Below are 19,891 nucleotides of genomic sequence, written 5' to 3'. Positions count from 1 at the left end.
TGATCGGCTGTCGTACCCCCTCTGTCTAATCTTCAGGAGATTTGGGAACAGGGGTGATACATAACTCTTTTTAATGTGTATAATAGCATTGAAAAAGTTTTATTTAAAATTATCGATGCATAATCTCTCATCAGAGTAACGCCCGCAGCAAAATAGCGCCTCAGGGAAATCTAAGAGGGTTCAATGCGGCTACTTTTGTTTCTAAAACCTACTATATAAACCATGCGCGGGTATTGTTAGTTCGCCGGCCGGAGTGGCCGTGCGGTTCTAGGCGCTACAGTCTGGAACCGCCTGACCGATACGGTCGCAGGTTCGAATCCTGCCTCGGGCGTGGATGTGTGTGATGTCCTTCGGTTAGTTAGGTTTAAGTAGTTCTAAGTTCTAGGGGACTGATGACCACAGCAGTTAAGTCCCATAGTGCTCAGAGCCATTTGGTATTGTTAGTTCTCTTGTCTTGTTTTCTGCGTTCTGAATAAGTCCACGTAGCTGCGGCGTGCGGTATAGCGGGCATTTCCGTGTGGTATGCTACGGAAGGGATCAGGGCAGTTTTGTAAACTGCAAGAAAAATGAGTTTAGTTAATTTATATGGGACAGACTTTTGCAGTAAGGTCACACAGACTAAGAATATCTGAGGAATTGTGCGTGCGAGAAAAAGTAGCACTCAATATTAAATTCTTTTACCGAATAACTGATAATAGGATCTGTGGACTACACGAAGGGACGATAAATTGAGTATAAGGACTGGACTGGACACTTAGTTTTTGTGAAATTAACAGTGCACGAAGTTTGAAACTCTGTATCGAAGTGTAGTAATGGACCATAGTCCTTGCTACAATATGCAGGGTGAGTCACCTAACATTACCGCTGGATATATTTCGTAAACCATATCAAATACTGACGAATCGATTCCACAGACCGAACGTGAGGAGAGGGGCCAGTGTAATTGGTTACTACAAATCATAAAAAAATGCACGGAAGTATGTTTTTAACAAAAACCTACGTAGCACTCAATATTAAATTCTTTTACCGAATAACTGATAATAGGATCTGTGGACTACACGAAGGGACGATAAATTGAGTATAAGGACTGGACTGGACACTTAGTTTTTGTGAAAATAACAGTGCACGAAGTTTGAAACTCTGTATCGAAGTGTAGTAATGGACCATAGTCCTTGCTACAATATACAGGGTGAGTCACCTAACATTACCGCTGGATATATTTCGTAAACCATACCAAATACTGACGAATCGATTCCACAGACCGAACGTGAGGAGAGGGGCTAGTGTAATTGGTTACTACAAATCATAAAAAAATGCACGGAAGTATGTTTTTTAACACAAACCTACGTATTTTTAAATGGAACCCCGTTAGTTTTGTTAGCACATCTGAACATATAAACAAATACGTAATCAGTGCCGTTTGTTGCATTGTAAAATGTTAACTACATCCGGAGATATTGTAACCTAAAGTTGACGCTTGAGTAGCACTCCTCCGCTGTTCGATCGTGTGTATCGGAGAGCACCGAATTACGTAGGGATCCAAAGGGAACGGTGATGGACCTTAGGTACAGAAGAGACTGGATCAGTACATTACGTCCACATGCTAACACCTTTTTATTGGTCTTTTTCACTGACGCACATGTACATTACCATGAGTGGTGAGGTACACGTACACACGTGGTTTCCGTTTTCAATTACGGAGTGGAATAGAGTGTGTCCCGACATGTCAGGCCAATAGATGTTCAATGTGGTGGCCATCATTTGCTGCACACAATTGCAATCTCTGGCGTAATGAATGTCGTACACGCCGCAGTACATCTGGTGTAATGTCGCCGCAGGCTGCCACAATACGTTGTTTCATATCCTCTGGGGTTGTAGGCACATCACGGTACACATTCTCCTTTAACGTACCCCACAGAAAGAAGTCCAGAGGTGTAAGATCAGGAGAACGGGCTGGCCAATTTATGCGTCCTCCATGTCCTATGAAACGCCCGTCGAACATCCTGTCAAGGGTCAGCCTAGTGTTAATTGCGGAATGTGTAGGTGCACCATCATGCTGATACCACATACGTCGACGCGTTTCCAGTGGGACATTTTCGAGCAACGTTGGCAGATCATTCTGTAGAAAAGCGATGTATGTTGCAGGTGTTTGGGCCCCTGCAATGAAGTGAGGACAATGTTTCAAGCGTCAACTTTAGGTTACAATATCTCCGGATGTAATTAACATTTTACAATGCAACAAACGGCACTGATTACGTATTTGTTTATATGTTCAGATGTGCTAACAAAACTAACGTGGTTCCATTTAAAAAAAACGTAGGTTTGTGTTTAAAAACATACTTCCGTGCATTTTTGTATGGTTTGTACTAAACAATTACACTAGCCCCTCTCCTCACGTTCGGTCTGTGGAATAGGTTCGTCAGTATTTGATGTGGTTTACGAAATATATCCAGTGGTAACGTTAGGTGACTCACCCTGTATATGAGTGACTAACTACAAAAATGACGGCCATTTTAGTTGCCGCAATTGCTGAGAGCAATCGTAGGACCAACCCTCCTTTTCCTTCTATACAATACGCAATCATTCATGATCATTTAATTATTATCGAATGTTGTTGATAAGAAACTGAAGTTATTTCCATAATTACGTGTGTATTGGTGAATAATAATTAACAACCAAAGACGTTATTAACTATCTTGTCTTCGGTAACGCAACAACAAATGAAGGGTGATCGACTGAGCAAAAGTTACATTAATTATCATTAAAACCCGAAATGTAGTCGCCGTTACAGTGAAGACGTTTGTGGCCGCTCCATCTGATGTACCGATATAACTAAAAGTCGGGCATATACAGTAGATAACTTTAACATCGTACGTCAGAGAAGCCGACGACAGCAGATCGACGGAGGGCGCCTACACGTTTCTACAACCGTATCACCAAAATTAGAATTTGGCAGCTTTAAAAGGGTTGAAAAGTGCCTGACAGATCTGTCACTCAGGTGAAATCCAGTGACTAGTTGAAGCGTTTCCTTCTAAAATTTATAGTACAAGAGAAAGGTCTGAGATGTTACTGTTATGAAAACCTTTCCCAGTGCGTCACGGCAAATAAAAATACCGAAAAATGTTGACTGTTAATTCAGTTACGCGATGGGTGAGCGAAACGTTCAAAAACGACAAACCTGAGCAAAAAGTATAGATAAATGAAATTAATGATTAGTGTCCAAAGATGTAAGTTACATATTCAGGTAATTATCAGGTTACTGCCTATTAATTTTATGAGAGACGATATTAATAAAAACCATTGAAGCGACTGCCGACGTCATTGTTCGAAGGTAATTGACCTAACATGATTCTTACGAGGGGCGTTCAGAAAGTAAGCTCCGATCGGTCGCGAAATGGAAACGACTATGAAAATCCGATAAAGCTTTGCACAGATGTGTTGGGTAGTGTCTCTAGTATAACTCCAGTTAGCATCACGTCGCTCTTCTCATTTCTGAGCTCGCAGTGAGTGCGTAAAGATGTCTAGAAAATAGTGTCTGCCGCCAAGTACGAGGGCCTGGTGAGAAATTTCGCCTGAAGCTATGCAGCTAACATTACATAACTGTCGTGCTGTTTCGTCTTCACGACAATTCTCAGCCGCATTCTGCAGGGGCAATGAAGATGCTCCTGTATCGTTTTCAAATGGAAATGTTAGATTACCCACAATACAGTCCGCAATTGTCTCCCCCTGAGTTTCATCTCTGGTCACATGAACCGCTGTCTTTGAAGACAACATTTTGACACAGACAACGAGGTGTAGGCCAGCGTGGAGAATTGGCGGAAAGCACTGGCGGCTGCCTTCTATGATGAGGCTATTGAAAAGTTGGTACAACGCTATGACAAAAGTCTAAGTCAGAACGGCGACTACGTAGAGAAGTAGCTGAAAGGTGTAGCTAATTCTTACAAGTAAAACATTTCTGATGTTCACTGTGGTTTCAATTTGGCAATCAATCGGAGCTTACTTTCTGAACAGGCCTCGTACATAAAAATATAAGTAAAGAACGAAAGGGAATGATAGACATTCGATTTCAGGATAGGCCTCTTCAAAGATAGGCAACAAGAGAACACGTAATGTGTTCGACGGTTCTACCCTCAAACAGTTCATCGCCAATCCTTTCGTTACGGCCTCGAAAAGAATGATGCCGATATTCATACCAAGTTATGCTTGTTATCGTGGGACATGATCAGGTTTGCTACTAAATTCCACTTACACATTTCAAAAAATATATTTACCTGAATTTATGGTACTAGAAACACACGTGTTTACTCTACAAGAGCCAGACGAAAAACGATGCCATAGCAAGGCGAGAATAATTCAAGTACAGCTTCATTAGTTTTACAGCAAAAGATATATGAAACCATGCGCAGAAAAACCGGCTAACCTTCAAATGTAAAAGCTTAGATATATGTTGCCATCTATCGCTGGGTATGGGAACTATCAAAACTGACATTTGTCTCACCCCTAAATATTCCTGCCGGCAGCTGTGACGGAACGGTTCTAGGCGCTTTAGTCCGGAACCGCACTGCTGCTACGGTTGCAGGTTCGAATCCTGCCTCGGGCATGGATGTGTGTGATATCCTTAGGTTAGTTAGATTTAAGTAGTTCTAAGTCTAGGGGACTGATGACCTCAGATGTTAATTCCCATAGTGCCTACATCCATTTTTGAACCTAAATATTCCAATATGATATTTAGAGGTGAGACCAATGTCAATTTTGGTAGTTCCCGTACCCGGCAACAGATGGCAACTCTTATCTCTAAGTTTTTGCATTTGAAGGTTTGCCCGTTTTTTCGGGCATATCTTCATATAGAGTTCGTTTCCGTTTGACCTCTTCAGTAAATGATTATAATTATGATTTTAATTATAAGACATGTTTATACAGAAAAACAAAAGCAGAAATTCACCACGTATCACAGTATTAATATGTTTCTATTGATATACTTTCATCTCACACTTCAGACGGTTGTGAAGTCACATGATAGCAAAGCATATATGTATTTCATAGTTAGCATATATGACACTACATAGTCCACGTTAGAAGCTAATTAAATAAGATGTCACAGGTACTGTAAATGTTGAAGTTGGGAGTTAACGCATTGTGCAAGTGCACAAAAGACGGTGAAAAATAGTCGGGTTTTGCATATTCACGCTTCTTTATTGAAAGCTACAGTCAATCTGAAGTTATAGAGCTGAAACGCCCTGCTTAACCCGCAGGACAGGACAGATAGATTCAGTTGTGGAAAGAGGCCAAAATAAGGGGCTGTCAGTTACACTCGAACATACAACTTTGTTATTTGATCAAACATTACAAGAGCCCAACAATTTTTTTTAAACCCACAGCTTTCATCTTTGGGACTTAATTACCGGCTGAAAGCAACTTTAATTTAAAAACGGTTGAAGACCAATAACTTAAAACGCAAGCATAATCAGGTATTTGAAAGGCAAGCCTTATCTTAAAACAGTTCTTTAGTTAGGCTGAAGTAAACAAGTTGAATTCAAATCGGCTGAAGGCCGAACACTTAAAACACCAAAACATTTTTTTTTTAAAAAATACCGAAGTCCTTACGAGAAACAGTTCTTTCATTTGGGCTGAAGGCCTTAAGAACAAACAACTGAAACTCAAACCGGTTGAAGGCCGAAGACTTAAAAATTCAATAGGTTAAAGTTGTTGTTGTTGTCTTCAGTCCTGAGACTGGTTTGATGCAGCTCTCCATGCTACTCTATCCTGTGCAAGCTCCTTCATCTCCCAGTACCTACTGCAACCAACATCCTTCTGAATTTGCTTAGTGTATTCATCTCTTGGTCTCCCTCTACGATTTTTACCCTCCACGCTGCCCTCCAATGCTAAATTTGTGATCCCTTGATGCCTCAGAACATGTCCTACCAACCGGTCCCTTCTTCTTGTCAAGTTGTGCCACAAACTTCTCTTCTCCCCAATTCTATTCAATGCCTCTTCATTAGTTACGTGATCTACCCATCTAATCATCAGCATTCTTCTGTAGCACCACATTTCGAAAGCTTCTATTCTCTTCTTGTCCAAACTATTTATCGTCCACGTTTCACTTCCATACATGGCTACACTCCATTCAAATACTTTCAGAAACGACTTCTTGACACAAATCTATACTCGATGTTAAATTTCTCTTCTTCAGAAACGCTTTCCTTGCCATTGCCAATCTACATTTTATATCCCCTCTACTTCGACCATCATCAGTTATTTTGCTCTCCAAATAGCAAAACTCCTTTACTACTTTAAGTGTAATTTCCTAATCTAATTCCCTCAGTATCACCCGACTTAATTCGACTACATTCCATTATCCTCGTTTTGCTGTTGTTGATGTTCATCTTATATCCTCTTTTCAAGACACTGTCCATTCCGTTCAACTGCTCTTCCAAGTCCTTTGCTGTCTCTGACAGAATTACAATGTCATCGGCGAACCTCAACGTTTTTATTTCTTCTCCATGGACTTTAATACCTACCCCGAATTTTTCTTTTGTTTCCTTTACTGCTTGCTCAATATACACATTGAATAACATCGGGGATAGGCTACAACCCTGTCTCACTCCCTTCCCAACCGCTGTTTCCCTTTCATGCCCCTCGACTCTTATAACTGCCATCTGGTTTCTCTACAAATTGTAAATAGCCTTTCGCTCCCTCTATTTTACCCCTGCCACCTTTAGAATTTGAAAGAGTATTCCAGTCAACATTGTCAAAACCTTTCTCTAAGTCTACAAATGCTAGAAACGTAGGATTGCCTTTCCTTCATCTATTTTCTAAGATGAGTCGTAGGGTCAGTATTACCTCACGTGTTCCAATATTTCTGCGGAATCCAAACTGATATTCCCCGAGGTCGGCTTCTAGCAGTTTTTCCATTCGTCTGTAAAGAATTCGCGTTAGTATTTTGCAGCTGTGACTTATTAAACTAATAGTTCGGTAATTTTCTCATCTGTCAACACCTGATTTCTTTGGGATTGGAATTATTATATTCTTCCTGAAGTCTGAGGGTATTTCGCCTGTCTCATACATCTTGCTCACCAGATGGTAGAGTTTTGTCAGGACTGGCTCTCCCAAGGCTGTCAGTAGTTCAAATGGAATGTTGTCTACTCCCGGGGCCTTGTTTCGACTCAGGTGCTCTGTCAAACTCTTCACGCAGTATCGTATCTCCCATTTCATCTTCATCTACATCCTCTTCCATTTCCATAATATTGTCGTCAAGTACATCGCCCTTGTATAGACCCTCTATATACTCCTTCCACCTTTCTGCTTTCCCTTATTTGCTTATAACTGGGTTTCCATCTGAGCTCTTCAAATTCATACAAGTGGCTCTCTTTTCTCCAAAGGTCTCTAATTTTCCTGTAGGCAGTATCTATCTTACCCATAGTGAGATAAGCCTCTACATCCTTACATTTGTCCTCTAGCCATCCCTGCTTAACCATTCTGCACATCCTGTCGATCTCATTTTTGAGACGTTTGTATTCCTTTTTGCCTGCTTCATTTACTGCGTTTTTATATTGTCTCCTTTCGTCGATTAAATTCAGTATTTCTTCTGTTACCCAAGGATTTCTACTAGCCCTCGTCTCTTTACCTACTTGATCCTCTGCTGCCTTCACTACTTCATCCCTCAAAGCTACCCATTCTTCTTCTACTGTATTTCTTTCCCTCATTCCTGTCAATTGTTGCCTTATGCTCTCCCTAAAACTCTGTACAACCTCTGATTTAGTCAGTTTATCCAGGTCCCATCTCCTTAAATTCCCACCTTTTTGCAGTTTCTACAGTTTTAATCTACTGTTAATAACCAATAGATTGTGGTCAGAGTCCACATCTGCCCCTGGAACTGTCTTACAATTTAAAATCTGGTTCCTAAATCTCTGTCTTACCATTATATTATCTATCTGATACCTTCTAGCATCTCCAGGATTCTTCCATGCATACAATCTTCTTTTATGATTCTTGAACCAAGTGTTAGCTATGATTAAGTTATGCTGTGTGCAAAATTCTACCAGACGGCTTCCTCTTTCATTTTTCTCCCCCAATCCATATTCACCCACTATGTTTCCTTCTCTTCCTTTTCCTACTGTCGAATTACAGTCACCCGAGACTTAAATTTTGTCTCCCTTCACTATCTGAATAATGTCTTTTATGTCGTCATATATTTCATCAGTATCGTGGTCATATGCAGAGGTAGTTGGCATAAAAACTTGTACTACTGTAGTATGCATGGGCTTCGTGTCTGTCTTGGCCACTATAATACGTTCACTATGCTGTTTGTAGTAGCTTACCCGCATTCTATTTATTATTCATTATTAAACCTACTCCTGCATTACCCTTATTTGATTTTGTATTTATAACCCTGTATTCACCTGACCAGAAGTCTTGTTCCTCCTGCCACCGAACTTCACTAATTCCCACAATATCTAACTTTAACCTATCCATTTCCCGTTCTAAATTTTCTAACCTACCTGCCTGATTAAGGGAGCTGACATTCCACGCTCCGATCCGTAGAGCACCAGTTTTCTTTCTCCTGATAACGACGTCCTCTTGAGTAGTCCCTGCCGGGAGATCAGAATGGGGGACTATTTTACCTCCGAAATATTTTACCCAAGAGGACGCCATCATCATTTAATCATACAGTAAAGCTGCATGCCCTCGGGAAAAATTACGGCTGTAGTTTCCCCTTGCTTTCAGCCGTTCGCAGTACCACAACAGCAAGGCCGTTTTGGTTGGTGTTACAAGGCCAGATCAGTCAATCATCCAGACTGTTGCCCCTGGAACTACTGAAAAGGCTGCTGCCCCTCTTCAGGAACCACACGTTTGTCTGGCCTCTCAACATATACCCCTCCGTTGTGGTTGCACCTACGGTACGGCCATCTGTATCGCTGAGGCACGCAAGCCTCCCCACCAACGGCAAGGTCCATGGTTCATGGGGGCAGAAGTTAAAGTAAACAAGTTAAATTCAAATCTGCTAAGGGCCGAAGACTTAAAAATTAAAAATTTCTTAAAAATGCTAAGGGGCTTACGTGAAACTGTACTTTAAGCTAGGCTGAAGGCCTTAAGAGTAAAACAACTCTAATTTAAAACACAAAACCAGCTAGAAGCGTACAAGTACCAACAACAAGAACAAATTTAAAAAAATAAGGCAGTACACACACAGGGCGCCCAGATGTTCGAGTGTCAGCCTGAATTGAAACACTAAAGCTCGTTTAGGCGAGACAGGCAGTCGGGCCAACCATTCACGATCCGACGACAACCCAACCGACCGACAGTCAGCGGACCCACCGACAAGATAATTTCCACTTCACCCGACCAGAGCTCAACAGGAAGTTCAACGGAATAACGTAGAAGATATTGGTGACCACAACTAGTCACACACGGAGCTGTCAAACTACACACAGTGCTGGACAACAACCACACGATGAGGAAACTACACTGCCTGAAATTTACGTCAACGCCCAAGGCAGGTAACCGGAACGTTAACGGCCACAAGGCAGAAGATTCCGCTGGTGCACTTCAATTCAAATAACCAAATACAGTGAAACTCCACCGGAGGGTGGCTAGAATTTTCCAAATTGAAAACCACGTTGTTGCTCGCGGGAATATCTCAGCAGCCGACAACGAACTCCAAACGACACAATGTGAACAGCTTTGACTTGCTGGTAGGTTATATCAGAACTCAACTTTCGTGTCCAGGGTCGGTGGACCTCGTAGCAATGGGAACAGCGCCACACTCTCCGACACCGCGTGAAGACCGCCAGCGGGTCCCGGCCAAACTACGCCCCGCCGAGAATTTCTCAAAGATCCACGCCAACCGACCGACTGCTCAGAGCCAGTATGCCGACAACATTTAAAATAACTTGTCAGTCAAATCACACAAACTACACACAGTTTCACGAACGCTTGCACGAAGAACCAGGCAATGCTAACGGCAGTGACTGTACAATAACAGGGACGGATCACGAGTCGGCACACACTGCCAACCCATAAGCGATCGCCTACCGTATACACGTTGTCCGGCGAGATGACCGACCGACGACCAACCAAAGTCGACGCCATGCGTTTCAGCAACCGTCGGGCGAGTCATGGCGGTCCGGAACTCACTGCTGCCGCGCCCCGACTAAACTTGTGCCGCGTGCCAACACAAACACTACCAGGTCCGAACTAACTGCTGGCACGTTCCATCTCCCTCGTCGACACACGACGACCGGGAAGTAATAGCAGTCCAGAAAAGGTAATACGGCAGGGCTTATATCGGTAAGTGCTGCTGCTTCCGCTCACGGCCAGGCAAGGCAACAACTTAGTGACACCAGTAATAGAAATTAACATAAGGAGGTGGCAGAACGGTCAAAACAGGGTGTTAAGTAATAGATGGCACGAACAGGAGCCACTCACGAATCAACAGCTATCAGAAACTTTGTTACTTCCGTTCTCAAATTTGCTGGACATGTGTTTTACTAACACGAAAACCGGAATAGAGAGATAATACTTCGAAATTCAGCCACGAGATGTCAGTCGAATGAGGCTGGCGACGGTGGGTAACAGAAAGTGGCTTAACAAAGTAAAGGCGACTTTTACCTTAAGTGGCATGATAAAAAAAGTGTCGACAAGCGAGTGACACCACAGAAATTTGAATGTTCCCACATCCAACTTCGGTGACGTCGCACCAAAGGCGGCCAAGTAGAGTCGCTTTGTTTACGTGTAGAAACACGGATTTAGGCCTGTGTTTCATGACGAACGAATGAGTGTACTATTGTTGAGACTGTGTAGGAACCGTATACATAACGTGTTAGCTGACCAATCCAGTCTAGTCACTGGTATATTCATCACTTGCAGTGTAGACTATAGCTCACAGATAGATTCATTGTTCAACACGGGGTTTACTCTACGGTACTGCTGTGCACAGGTAACGTGACCATGAGGCCGCACATGGGCCGCAACCTGCCGATGCTGATGTGGTGGTACAACGGGCAGCCGGAGCAGACGCCCTACTACCAGCTGACGTACGTGCTCATGTGCTACTGGCTGATGCTCATCTACCTGTCGTGCGACGTGCAGGATGCCTTCTACGTGACGCTCATCATCTACCTGTCGGCGCAGCTGACCATGCTCAACGCCGCTCTGACCAACGCTCTGCACCCGGGGGATGGCGGGGACTGCCACACTTCGGAGAGGAGGCAGCTTCCATCCAGAGTCTGGCGGGGCGACGCCGAGTGTGTCGTGCCGGCGAAGCGCAGTGACCGCGACAGACTTGTCGAATGCATTCGGTTCCACCAGGAAATTATAAAGTTCCGTAACGCCCTTCAGTTGAACACAGACACTTGTTAACAAATTTAAGATGCCATATAACGCATATCTTGTGAGACAACCTACACTCCTGGAAATTGAAATAAGAACACCGTGAATTCATTGTCCCGGGAAGGGGAAACTTTATTGACACATTCCTGGGGTCAGATACATCACATGATCACACTGACAGAACCACAGGCACATAGACACAGGCAACAGAGCATGCACAATGTCGGCACTAGTACAGTGTATATCCACCTTTCGCAGCAATGCAGGCTGCTATTCTCCCATGGAGACGATCGTAGAGATGCTGGATGTAGTCCTGTGGAACGGCTTGCCATGCCATTTCCACCTGGCGCCTCAGTTGGACCAGCGTTCGTGCTGGACGTGCACACCGCGTGAGACGACGCTTCATCCAGTCCCAAACATGCTCAATGGGGGACAGATCCGGAGATCTTGCTGGTCAGGGTAGTTGACTTACACCTTCTAGAGCACGTCGGGTGGCACGGGATACATGCGGACGTGCATTGTCCTGTTGGAACAGCAAGTTCCCTTGCCGGTCTAGGAATGGTAGAACGATGGGTTCGATGACGGTTTGGATGTACCGTGCACTATTCAGTGTCCCCTCGACGATCACCAGTGGTGTACGGCCAGTGTAGGAGATCGCTCCCCACACCATGATGCCGGGTGTTGGCCCTGTGTGCCTCGGTCGTATGCAGTCCTGATTGTGGCGCTCACCTGCACGGCGCCAAACACGCATACGACCATCATTGGCACCAAGGCAGAAGCGACTCTCATCGCTGAAGACGACACGTCTCCATTCGTCCCTCCATTCACGCCTGTCGCGACACCACTGGAGGCGGGCTGCACGATGTTGGGGCGTGAGCGGAAGATGGCCTAACGGTGTGCGGGACCGTAGCCCAGCTTCATGGAGACAGTTGCGAATGGTCCTCGCCGATACCCCAGGAGCAACAGTGTCCCTAATTTGCTGGGAAGTGGCGGTGCGGTCCCCTACGGCACTGCGTAGGATCCTACGGTCTTGGCGTGCATCCGTGCGTCGCTGCGGTCCGGTCCCAGGTCGACGGCCACGTGCACCTTCCGCCGACCACTGGCGACAACATCGATGTACTGTGGAGACCTCACGCCCCACGTGTTGAGCAATTCGGCGGTACGTCCACCCGGCCTCCCGCATGCCCACTATACGCCCTCGCTCAAAGTCCGTCAACTGCACATACGGTTCACGTCCACGCTGTCGCGGCATGCTACCAGTGTTAAAGACTGCGATGGAGCTCCGTATGCCACGGCAAACTGGCTGACACTGACGGCGGCGGTGCACAAATGCTGCGCAGCTAGCGCCATTCGACGGCCAACACCGCGGTTCCTGGTGTTTCCGCTGTGCCGTGCGTGTGATCATTGCTTGTACAGCCCTCTCGCAGTGTCCGGAGCAAGTATGGTGGGTCTGACACACCGGTGTCAATGTGTTCTTTTTTCCATTTCCAGGAGTGTATTTTCCATATAGGCTAAGTCGCGTTAAGTGTCCGTTTACGTTATTTAAAGCGCACAACTAATCGAGTGCGAAAGTCTCCTTTGCACCGAAACGAACGTGCAACAGCGAAAGGGATTTCTTCGCTTGTGTTCGCTCACGTTCCGCTCGTTGTCGGTCTTTTAGCGAAGTTCAAGGTAGCCGCTTCTGAGCTAGGAAAACAGAAAGCTTTCGTCAGCTATGTTATCTACTTTTGTTGTTGTTGCGATAGAGACGGAGTGGTCCGAAGATAATTTAATGTTGCTGATAGAAGAATATAGTTATCATACGTGCTTGTGGGATCCACGAGATACACGAAACAAATGCCGAAGGAAAGGAAATACTGGATGGTTATAAATAAAGTGCAGCTACTCATGGAAGTCCATTGTGGGCTGTACGGTAGACATGCAAATATTTCTGTGGGGATACGGTTTACGTTGGCAAAAATTAGTTCCAATTTTGGCCACCAGGTGTAAATCTGGCGCTGTACACCGTGTCTGTGGCAGTATGACATCCACGCTGTCATCTGACAAGCCAAAACTGTTAATAGTAAAATCAGCATTATGTCTTTCTCACTTGTCTCACCTTTTCTGTCCGCGTCCCATTTCTAATCCAATACATATGAAAACGTTTCCATACGTGTAAAGAAGTATTTACAGATGCTTTCACAGATTAGACGGTTCTTTCAAAGATGTGTGATTTTATGTACCCATAGCCTTTCTGTAATCATGGATTACGTAGCATAGACTTACAATCTACGCTGTTCATCTTTGATCATCAGTCAACCAGTAACTTGCGTAGTAAATTTTCAAACCATGTACACTGCTCATGTAACTATTGTATTTGATGTTCATTCTGCGGCTCAACTGTTTGATGGCTGGAAAACATATTTGCTACCCGTCTGCCACATATTTCGGTGATTTTGTACTTGTCTGGGACACCCAGTTCAATAGACCTTGGCGATGACGTCATTTCACAGCCTAATTACACCCAGCATGTAAATAGTAGTATTTCGATAATTTTTAATCTGACCTTAGAATGCTGTAATGACTTTAAATTTTGTTCCTTTTCCATGCATTTATACGCTGATTAAAATCCATAATATACGAAAGAAATAATCATTCTCGGTACTTACATTCATTACTCTTTACTAGAATACATTTCTTATGTTAACGTACAAGCATTCTTGAGCACAAAATACACATGAGAGTGTGAAAGATACTCCTTCGTTTCCATACAGAACAACGTGCGACGATGATAACGACGTAAGCACTACACAAATTACAAAACCAGGGTACACCTGCTTCAGTACATATTATTATATTTCATTCTGATACGTATGACTCAGTCAGTTTAACAGTCCACGTCTTCTAGCGGCTTATTCTTATACATGGTGGTCGGAAATTCCCGTTACAAACTTCTAGGACGTGTAGAGGGTAGTGAGTACAGAACATTTTGAATAGGAGCCAATGTCCGGAATCATATCGTTTCCGTTCTACGACAGTTTCCTTTCGGATGTGTACCTCGTCAACTTCTGCTTAGGGCAAGAGAAACGTCTCAGAGTTCCCTGTGCTGGTGTGCAACAGGGTAGACACGATGACGTGTACTACGTCAAACGATCCCCAGATGTCACTTATTGTCCGCTTTGCTGTGAGACCGAGTCAATACCTGTGCATCACCGATAGAGGAAACGTGGTGCGGTACACTTTTGCGGAATACACAGACATGCTCCCTGTGTATGGGGAAGCTGGAGGTAACGGAAGAGCTGCTAGTCGGCTGTATCACGAATGTTTTCCACACCATCACACTCCATCGCACAAACTGTTTGCCCAGGTTACACAATGGCTACGAGAAACGGGTGCCTTCACCGTGAGGAGGCAGGACTGTGGTGCTCCACGGCGACGCCGCACACCCGAATTTGAAGAAGACGTACTGCGCCGCATTGAAGATAGCCCGTCAACGAGTTCGCGAACAACTGCACGTGCAGTGGCTGTTAGTCACAGTACCGTCTTGGACGTCCCGCATGAGCAACAATTACATCCGTACCACTTACAAAGGGTACACTCTATGGGTCCAGCAGACTTTCCTTAACGCGTCGCCTTCTGCAAATGATTCCTGCACCGTTACATCGATGCGCCCCTGTTTCCACGTCGAGTTCTCTTCACAGATCAATGTAGGTTCACAAGGGATTGTGTACTGAATGCTCGAAATAGCCATGTCTGGGCGGACGAAAACTCTCATGCGACGCATGTTCAGGGATTTCAAAGACAGGTTTGGAATTAACGTGTGGGCAGGTATTCTGGACCGCCATGTGATTGGAACATACCTCCTTCCACCCAAGCTCACGGGTCCCGCATGCTTAGTCTTCCTACGACACTCAATGGACCCGTCCTTGGAAGCTGTGCCATTGAATGTCCGTCAGGAAATGTGGTTTCAACATGATGGAGCATCACCCCACTTTTCACTGGCTGTCCGGAGACATCTCAACAGACGGTATGGTGAGAGTTGGTCCAACCGCGTGGCCGCCATAATCGCCGGATTTAGCCCCTATGGACTACTTCTTGTGGGGTCGTATGAAGAGCCTAATTTATGAGGCACCTGTAGAGACAGAGGAAGATCTGCTGGCACGAGTTCTGGCCGCTGCACAAGACACTGAAGAGACACCAGGTGAGATGGAGAGAGTGTACCAGAACATGCTTCGGAGGTACAATGTGTGTCACAACGTTGGTACGTTGCGGCTGGTGCGGGAGATGCTGGATTCTTGTTGTTGTCGACTAATGTAAACCATAAGGTTTAAGTTGTAATGCAAATGCGTAAGTAATAACGGAACGAGTCAGTATTCTTTTCAAATTGTGCTGGGTCACGCCTAAGTACATTCCTCAAGTGGTTGTGGATGAGATTATCATCTGCATTGAAACTGTCGTAGAACGGAAACGATACGTTTCCGGACATGAGTTCCTATTCAAAATGTTATGTACTCACTACCCTCTACATGTCCTAGATGTTTGTAACGGGAGTTTCCGACCACCCTGTGTAATGTGGCACGAATTTTATGTGTTCAGTACATAAAAGTTTTTTCAAATCCAAATGTGCAACGTGTTGTAGACGTACCTGCGAGTAACTTTATGTAACAGAGCATATAACCGAATCCTTGATACAAAGTAAGTCGGTGTTAAGTTGTCTGTCGGACACTCTCCAGTGACACGAACGTGAAAATTTGTCAAAAGCCTGAACAACCACCTTCTGCAGTGCCGGCTGCTGTGAGACCTGCAGGAAGAAAGTCACTGACGCTCTGGAAGGTACCGACAGGCATGCGGGGCCACGCCCACTTCAGTGCCGTGGCCAGCTGCATTAGGTTTCTAGGTAGAGAGTCCACCGCTCGAACAACCCGATCGAGGAGGTCCCACAGATTCTCGATTGGGTTGAAATTTGCGGTGTTTGTGACCTGGAAAGTACGGTAATCTCATCTTGCTGTTCTTCACCTACACTGCGAGCTGCGTGACAGATTGTATTGACTTATTGGTAGGTGCCATTGTGCCGAGGAAAAACTAACTGCATGTTACTAGGGGTGGACACGGTTTCCAAGCGTAGATGCATACTTGTATTGATCCTCTTTGCACTCCAGATCCCCACGGAATGCCACGGACACTTTCCCCAGACCATAAAGCTCCCTCCTCCGGCCTGAACACTTCTCACGGTTATTGCAGTGTGTTTGCTTTCAGACGTTTCACGTCGTATACGCCAAGGGCCACCTGTCCGATGGAGCATGAAACGTGGTCCATCTGAAAAGCTCACTTGTCGCCACTCAGTGGACGTCGATTTGCGGTTTCGGTGTGCAAATTCCACCCTTAGTCGCCGATGAGTTTCGTTTGAAAGCATGGATGCGTGAACCAGACGCCTGCTGCGGAGGTCCGTATGCAGCAACGTTCGCAGAACGGTCGTTGAGCAGACACTGTTACTGATGGCTCTCGATCTTCCACCATAACCATGTCCATCAACACGAGGTAGCAAATATGAGGTAGCCAAGGAGGTGGAAATGTGGGTTCTACTATGCCAAGACTGCTTGGTAGCTACAACAGGAAAACACAATTAATTAGCACGATTACAAAATGAGAAAGTATTTCTTACTTAACTTTGTTGTAGTCCATGATCTATTGGTTGACAATTATAGAAGGCGCGACTAGACTAAGCGTCTGTAGAATGACGTAATTTACAAGTCACAAATCAGGCAGTGACGATTTAATCTCTCGTAATCTTGAATGTCGAATCCGGTGAATTTGAGGACTAACTTGGAACTGGGTTACAAAGGCTTGATGGCGGCAATGACTGAGCTGCAGACGATGACTAACATCGGCACTGGCTGACCACTGAGCGCGGCTACGAACTGTAGACTGGCACAACTGCACAACACTCTTGCTACACATGAAGTGGCCTAGCGGCGCCTCGCGGCGAGCATAAGTACTGCGACTGGCAGTGTACTCTTTGACTAGCACAGCCGTTCTTCTGTTCCGTTTATCGAGAGAATCGCATCCGGCGGATCGATCTCTCAGGCAGCGGTGTGGTAGTATGACTGACTACATCACAGTTACTAGCCTCCTGGTTTATCTAGACGGTCAGTTGCTCAACAGCTGCACCTCCATTCACCCGTACACACCTCCGTAGCTGTCGTCTACCCCTGTCATCTATGGCCTGTGGTGCACCACAGTTTCCTCGTAGCCGCTTTTCGATAGTGCCATTTTGCCATGCACGGTATACTTTAGCCGTGGTGGGATGAGAATAATTTACAAACTTAGCCGTTTCGGAAATGCCCGAAGGCCAATGATTATACCCTTTGGGACATCAGAAAATCGCTCCGTTTCCGCATTACAAGGGCTGCACGGTTTTCCGCGAGCCCCGACGCGCTTCATACAACCTCCACTGCTAGTGCTGCCATCTACTGTCTGTGAGTGTTTGTTGCAAGCTGCACATTATGTAGTATGTAATATTTCTACAGCCTTGATAGCCAAACATGATTGTTTCAGTGCGCATGCACATCAGCTTTCGTTTCCTCTCGCAGGAATACAGGTCGCTCAGCGAGAGAAAGTACATGGACGGGGACACTGATTGGCGTACAACGAGCTGGAAATTCGGGTCGGTCGGGGAGCGTGTCTGGATGATCGAGACGGTTAAGACAACCGTTTTAGAGAAGCGGAGCATCCGTGTTCGGCTCTCAGTCCGATACAAGTTATCAACTCGCGTCATTGATTAATTTCAATGCCGTAATGCGGCCACCGTCGGAAAAATTCGCTGAATATTGATCCGCACTATTTGTTCCATGCGATGCTTCACCTGAAACCGATTCCTCGCTAGTAGCAACCTTCAAAGCGCAAGCATTTGCTGGAGGACTCGCTGCTCCTGGCGATTAGACAGCCCAGTTGGAACCTAGCTGCTGGAGGGAAGTCTAGCTTCCAGATGTTGCGACTCGTGGTCTCAACATACACTAAATCTGTATAGCTGCATGGAGAGCTAAACCACAGTCCTAAAAAAAACGAGTAAAGTGCACCTTCCAGGCATCTTCAAATACTGTGCCATACTGGAACTCGAAACCAGAGGCTTGTCTTTCGTGAGCAGTGCTCCAGGCACTCCAAAACGACTCACGACTCGCCCTCACAGCTCTGCCTTGACCAGTACCTCTCTCCTAGTTTTCAAGCTTCACGGAATTTCCCTTCCATACCTTTAGGACTAGCATTCCGGAACAAAGTGTGGCCCTATTAATCTTCCACTCTCCAGCGGACTGCGCGCTGTTACTACACTTTCTGGCAGATTAAAACTGTGTGCCGGATCGGGACTCGAAACCAGAACGACATCTTTCCGGGACAATGCTGTTACATAATGAGCTAACCAGATACGACTTACAATGCGCTCTCACAGTTTTACTCAGACCTCTGACTGATTTTTGGCGACCTGTCTCGAATTAACCTCTGTTTATCTCAGAGTTTAACTTACACCCAACGTCCATTCGGAAAGTAAGGTCCGATTCAAAATCCGATGCATCTTCGCACAGATGTGTTGCGCAGTGCCTCTAGTATGCCCGTCAACGGCGCCATGCCCCTCTTTTCAGCTCGGAGCGCACAGTGAGCAAGCGAAGATGCGCAGGAAGTAGTGTCTACAGTCAAGTAAATACACCAAAAAAAGTTTTGCATCACCCCGGTTCCTAGTACTCCTGAACATAGACGTTGACTGTGGATATTGTATCACAGACGCAGTACCTTTGACTGTTCAGAGATGTCACTAAACCCTCCCAAAGACGAAACAATCACGAACGAGCAGCTTCTATTAGACGGAGGGGGTCCGACAGCCGATCAGTTCCAGTCATTCCACCAGGAAGGAGGTGCACGGCTCACGTTGTCTGTAGTTCAACCATACCTAGACGGTCAATACTGCGGTTCGATCGCGACCGCATTGTTACTTTGTGCCAGGAAGAGCTCTGCCCATGAGAAGTGTCCAGGCGTCTCGGAGTGAACAAAAGCGATGTTGTTCGGACATGGAGGAGATACAAAGGGACAGGAACTGTCGATGACATGCCACTACAGTAGGGCTACTACTCCAGTGGATGACCGCTACCTACGGATTATGGCTCGGAGGAACCCTGACAGCAGCACCACCATGTTGAATAATGATTTTCGTGCAGCCACAGGACGTCGTGTTACGACTCAAACTGTGCGCAATAGGCTGCATGATGCGCAACTTCACTCCCGACGTCCATGGCAAGGTCCATCTTTGTAACCACGACACCGTGCAGCGCCGTACAAATATGCGCAACAACATGCCGAATGGACTGCTCAGGACTGGCATCACGCTCTTTCGCCGATGACTGTCGCACATGCCTTCAACCAGACAATCGTCGGAGACGTGTTTCGAGGCAACGCGGTTGGGCTGAACGCTTTAGACACACTGTCCAGCGAGGTGGAGGTTCCCTGTAGTTTTGGGGTGGCATTATGTGGGACCCAAGTACGCCGTTAGCGGTCGTGGAAGGTGCCGTAAAGGCTGTGCAATACGTGAATGCCATCC

General features: G+C 45.6%; 1 protein-coding gene across 1 annotated transcript in view; it reads left to right on the top strand.

Annotated features, from left to right (window-relative positions):
* The window catches only part of LOC124545854 (odorant receptor Or2-like), a 119,970-nt gene that overhangs the window by 55,260 nt on the left and 44,819 nt on the right, over window positions 1-19,891 (top strand). Inside the window, exon 4 of the mRNA XM_047124812.1 lies at window positions 10,937-11,318. Coding sequence (XP_046980768.1) covers window positions 10,937-11,318 — 382 coding nt within the window. The remainder of the gene's footprint in view (window positions 1-10,936; window positions 11,319-19,891) is intronic.

The sequence above is a fragment of the Schistocerca americana genome, chromosome 8 (genome assembly GCF_021461395.2).
Source record: "Schistocerca americana isolate TAMUIC-IGC-003095 chromosome 8, iqSchAmer2.1, whole genome shotgun sequence".
Taxonomy (NCBI): domain Eukaryota; kingdom Metazoa; phylum Arthropoda; class Insecta; order Orthoptera; family Acrididae; genus Schistocerca; species Schistocerca americana.
The sequence above is the reverse complement of the archived record's forward strand: the minus strand, read 5'-3'. Positions and strand labels throughout refer to the sequence as shown.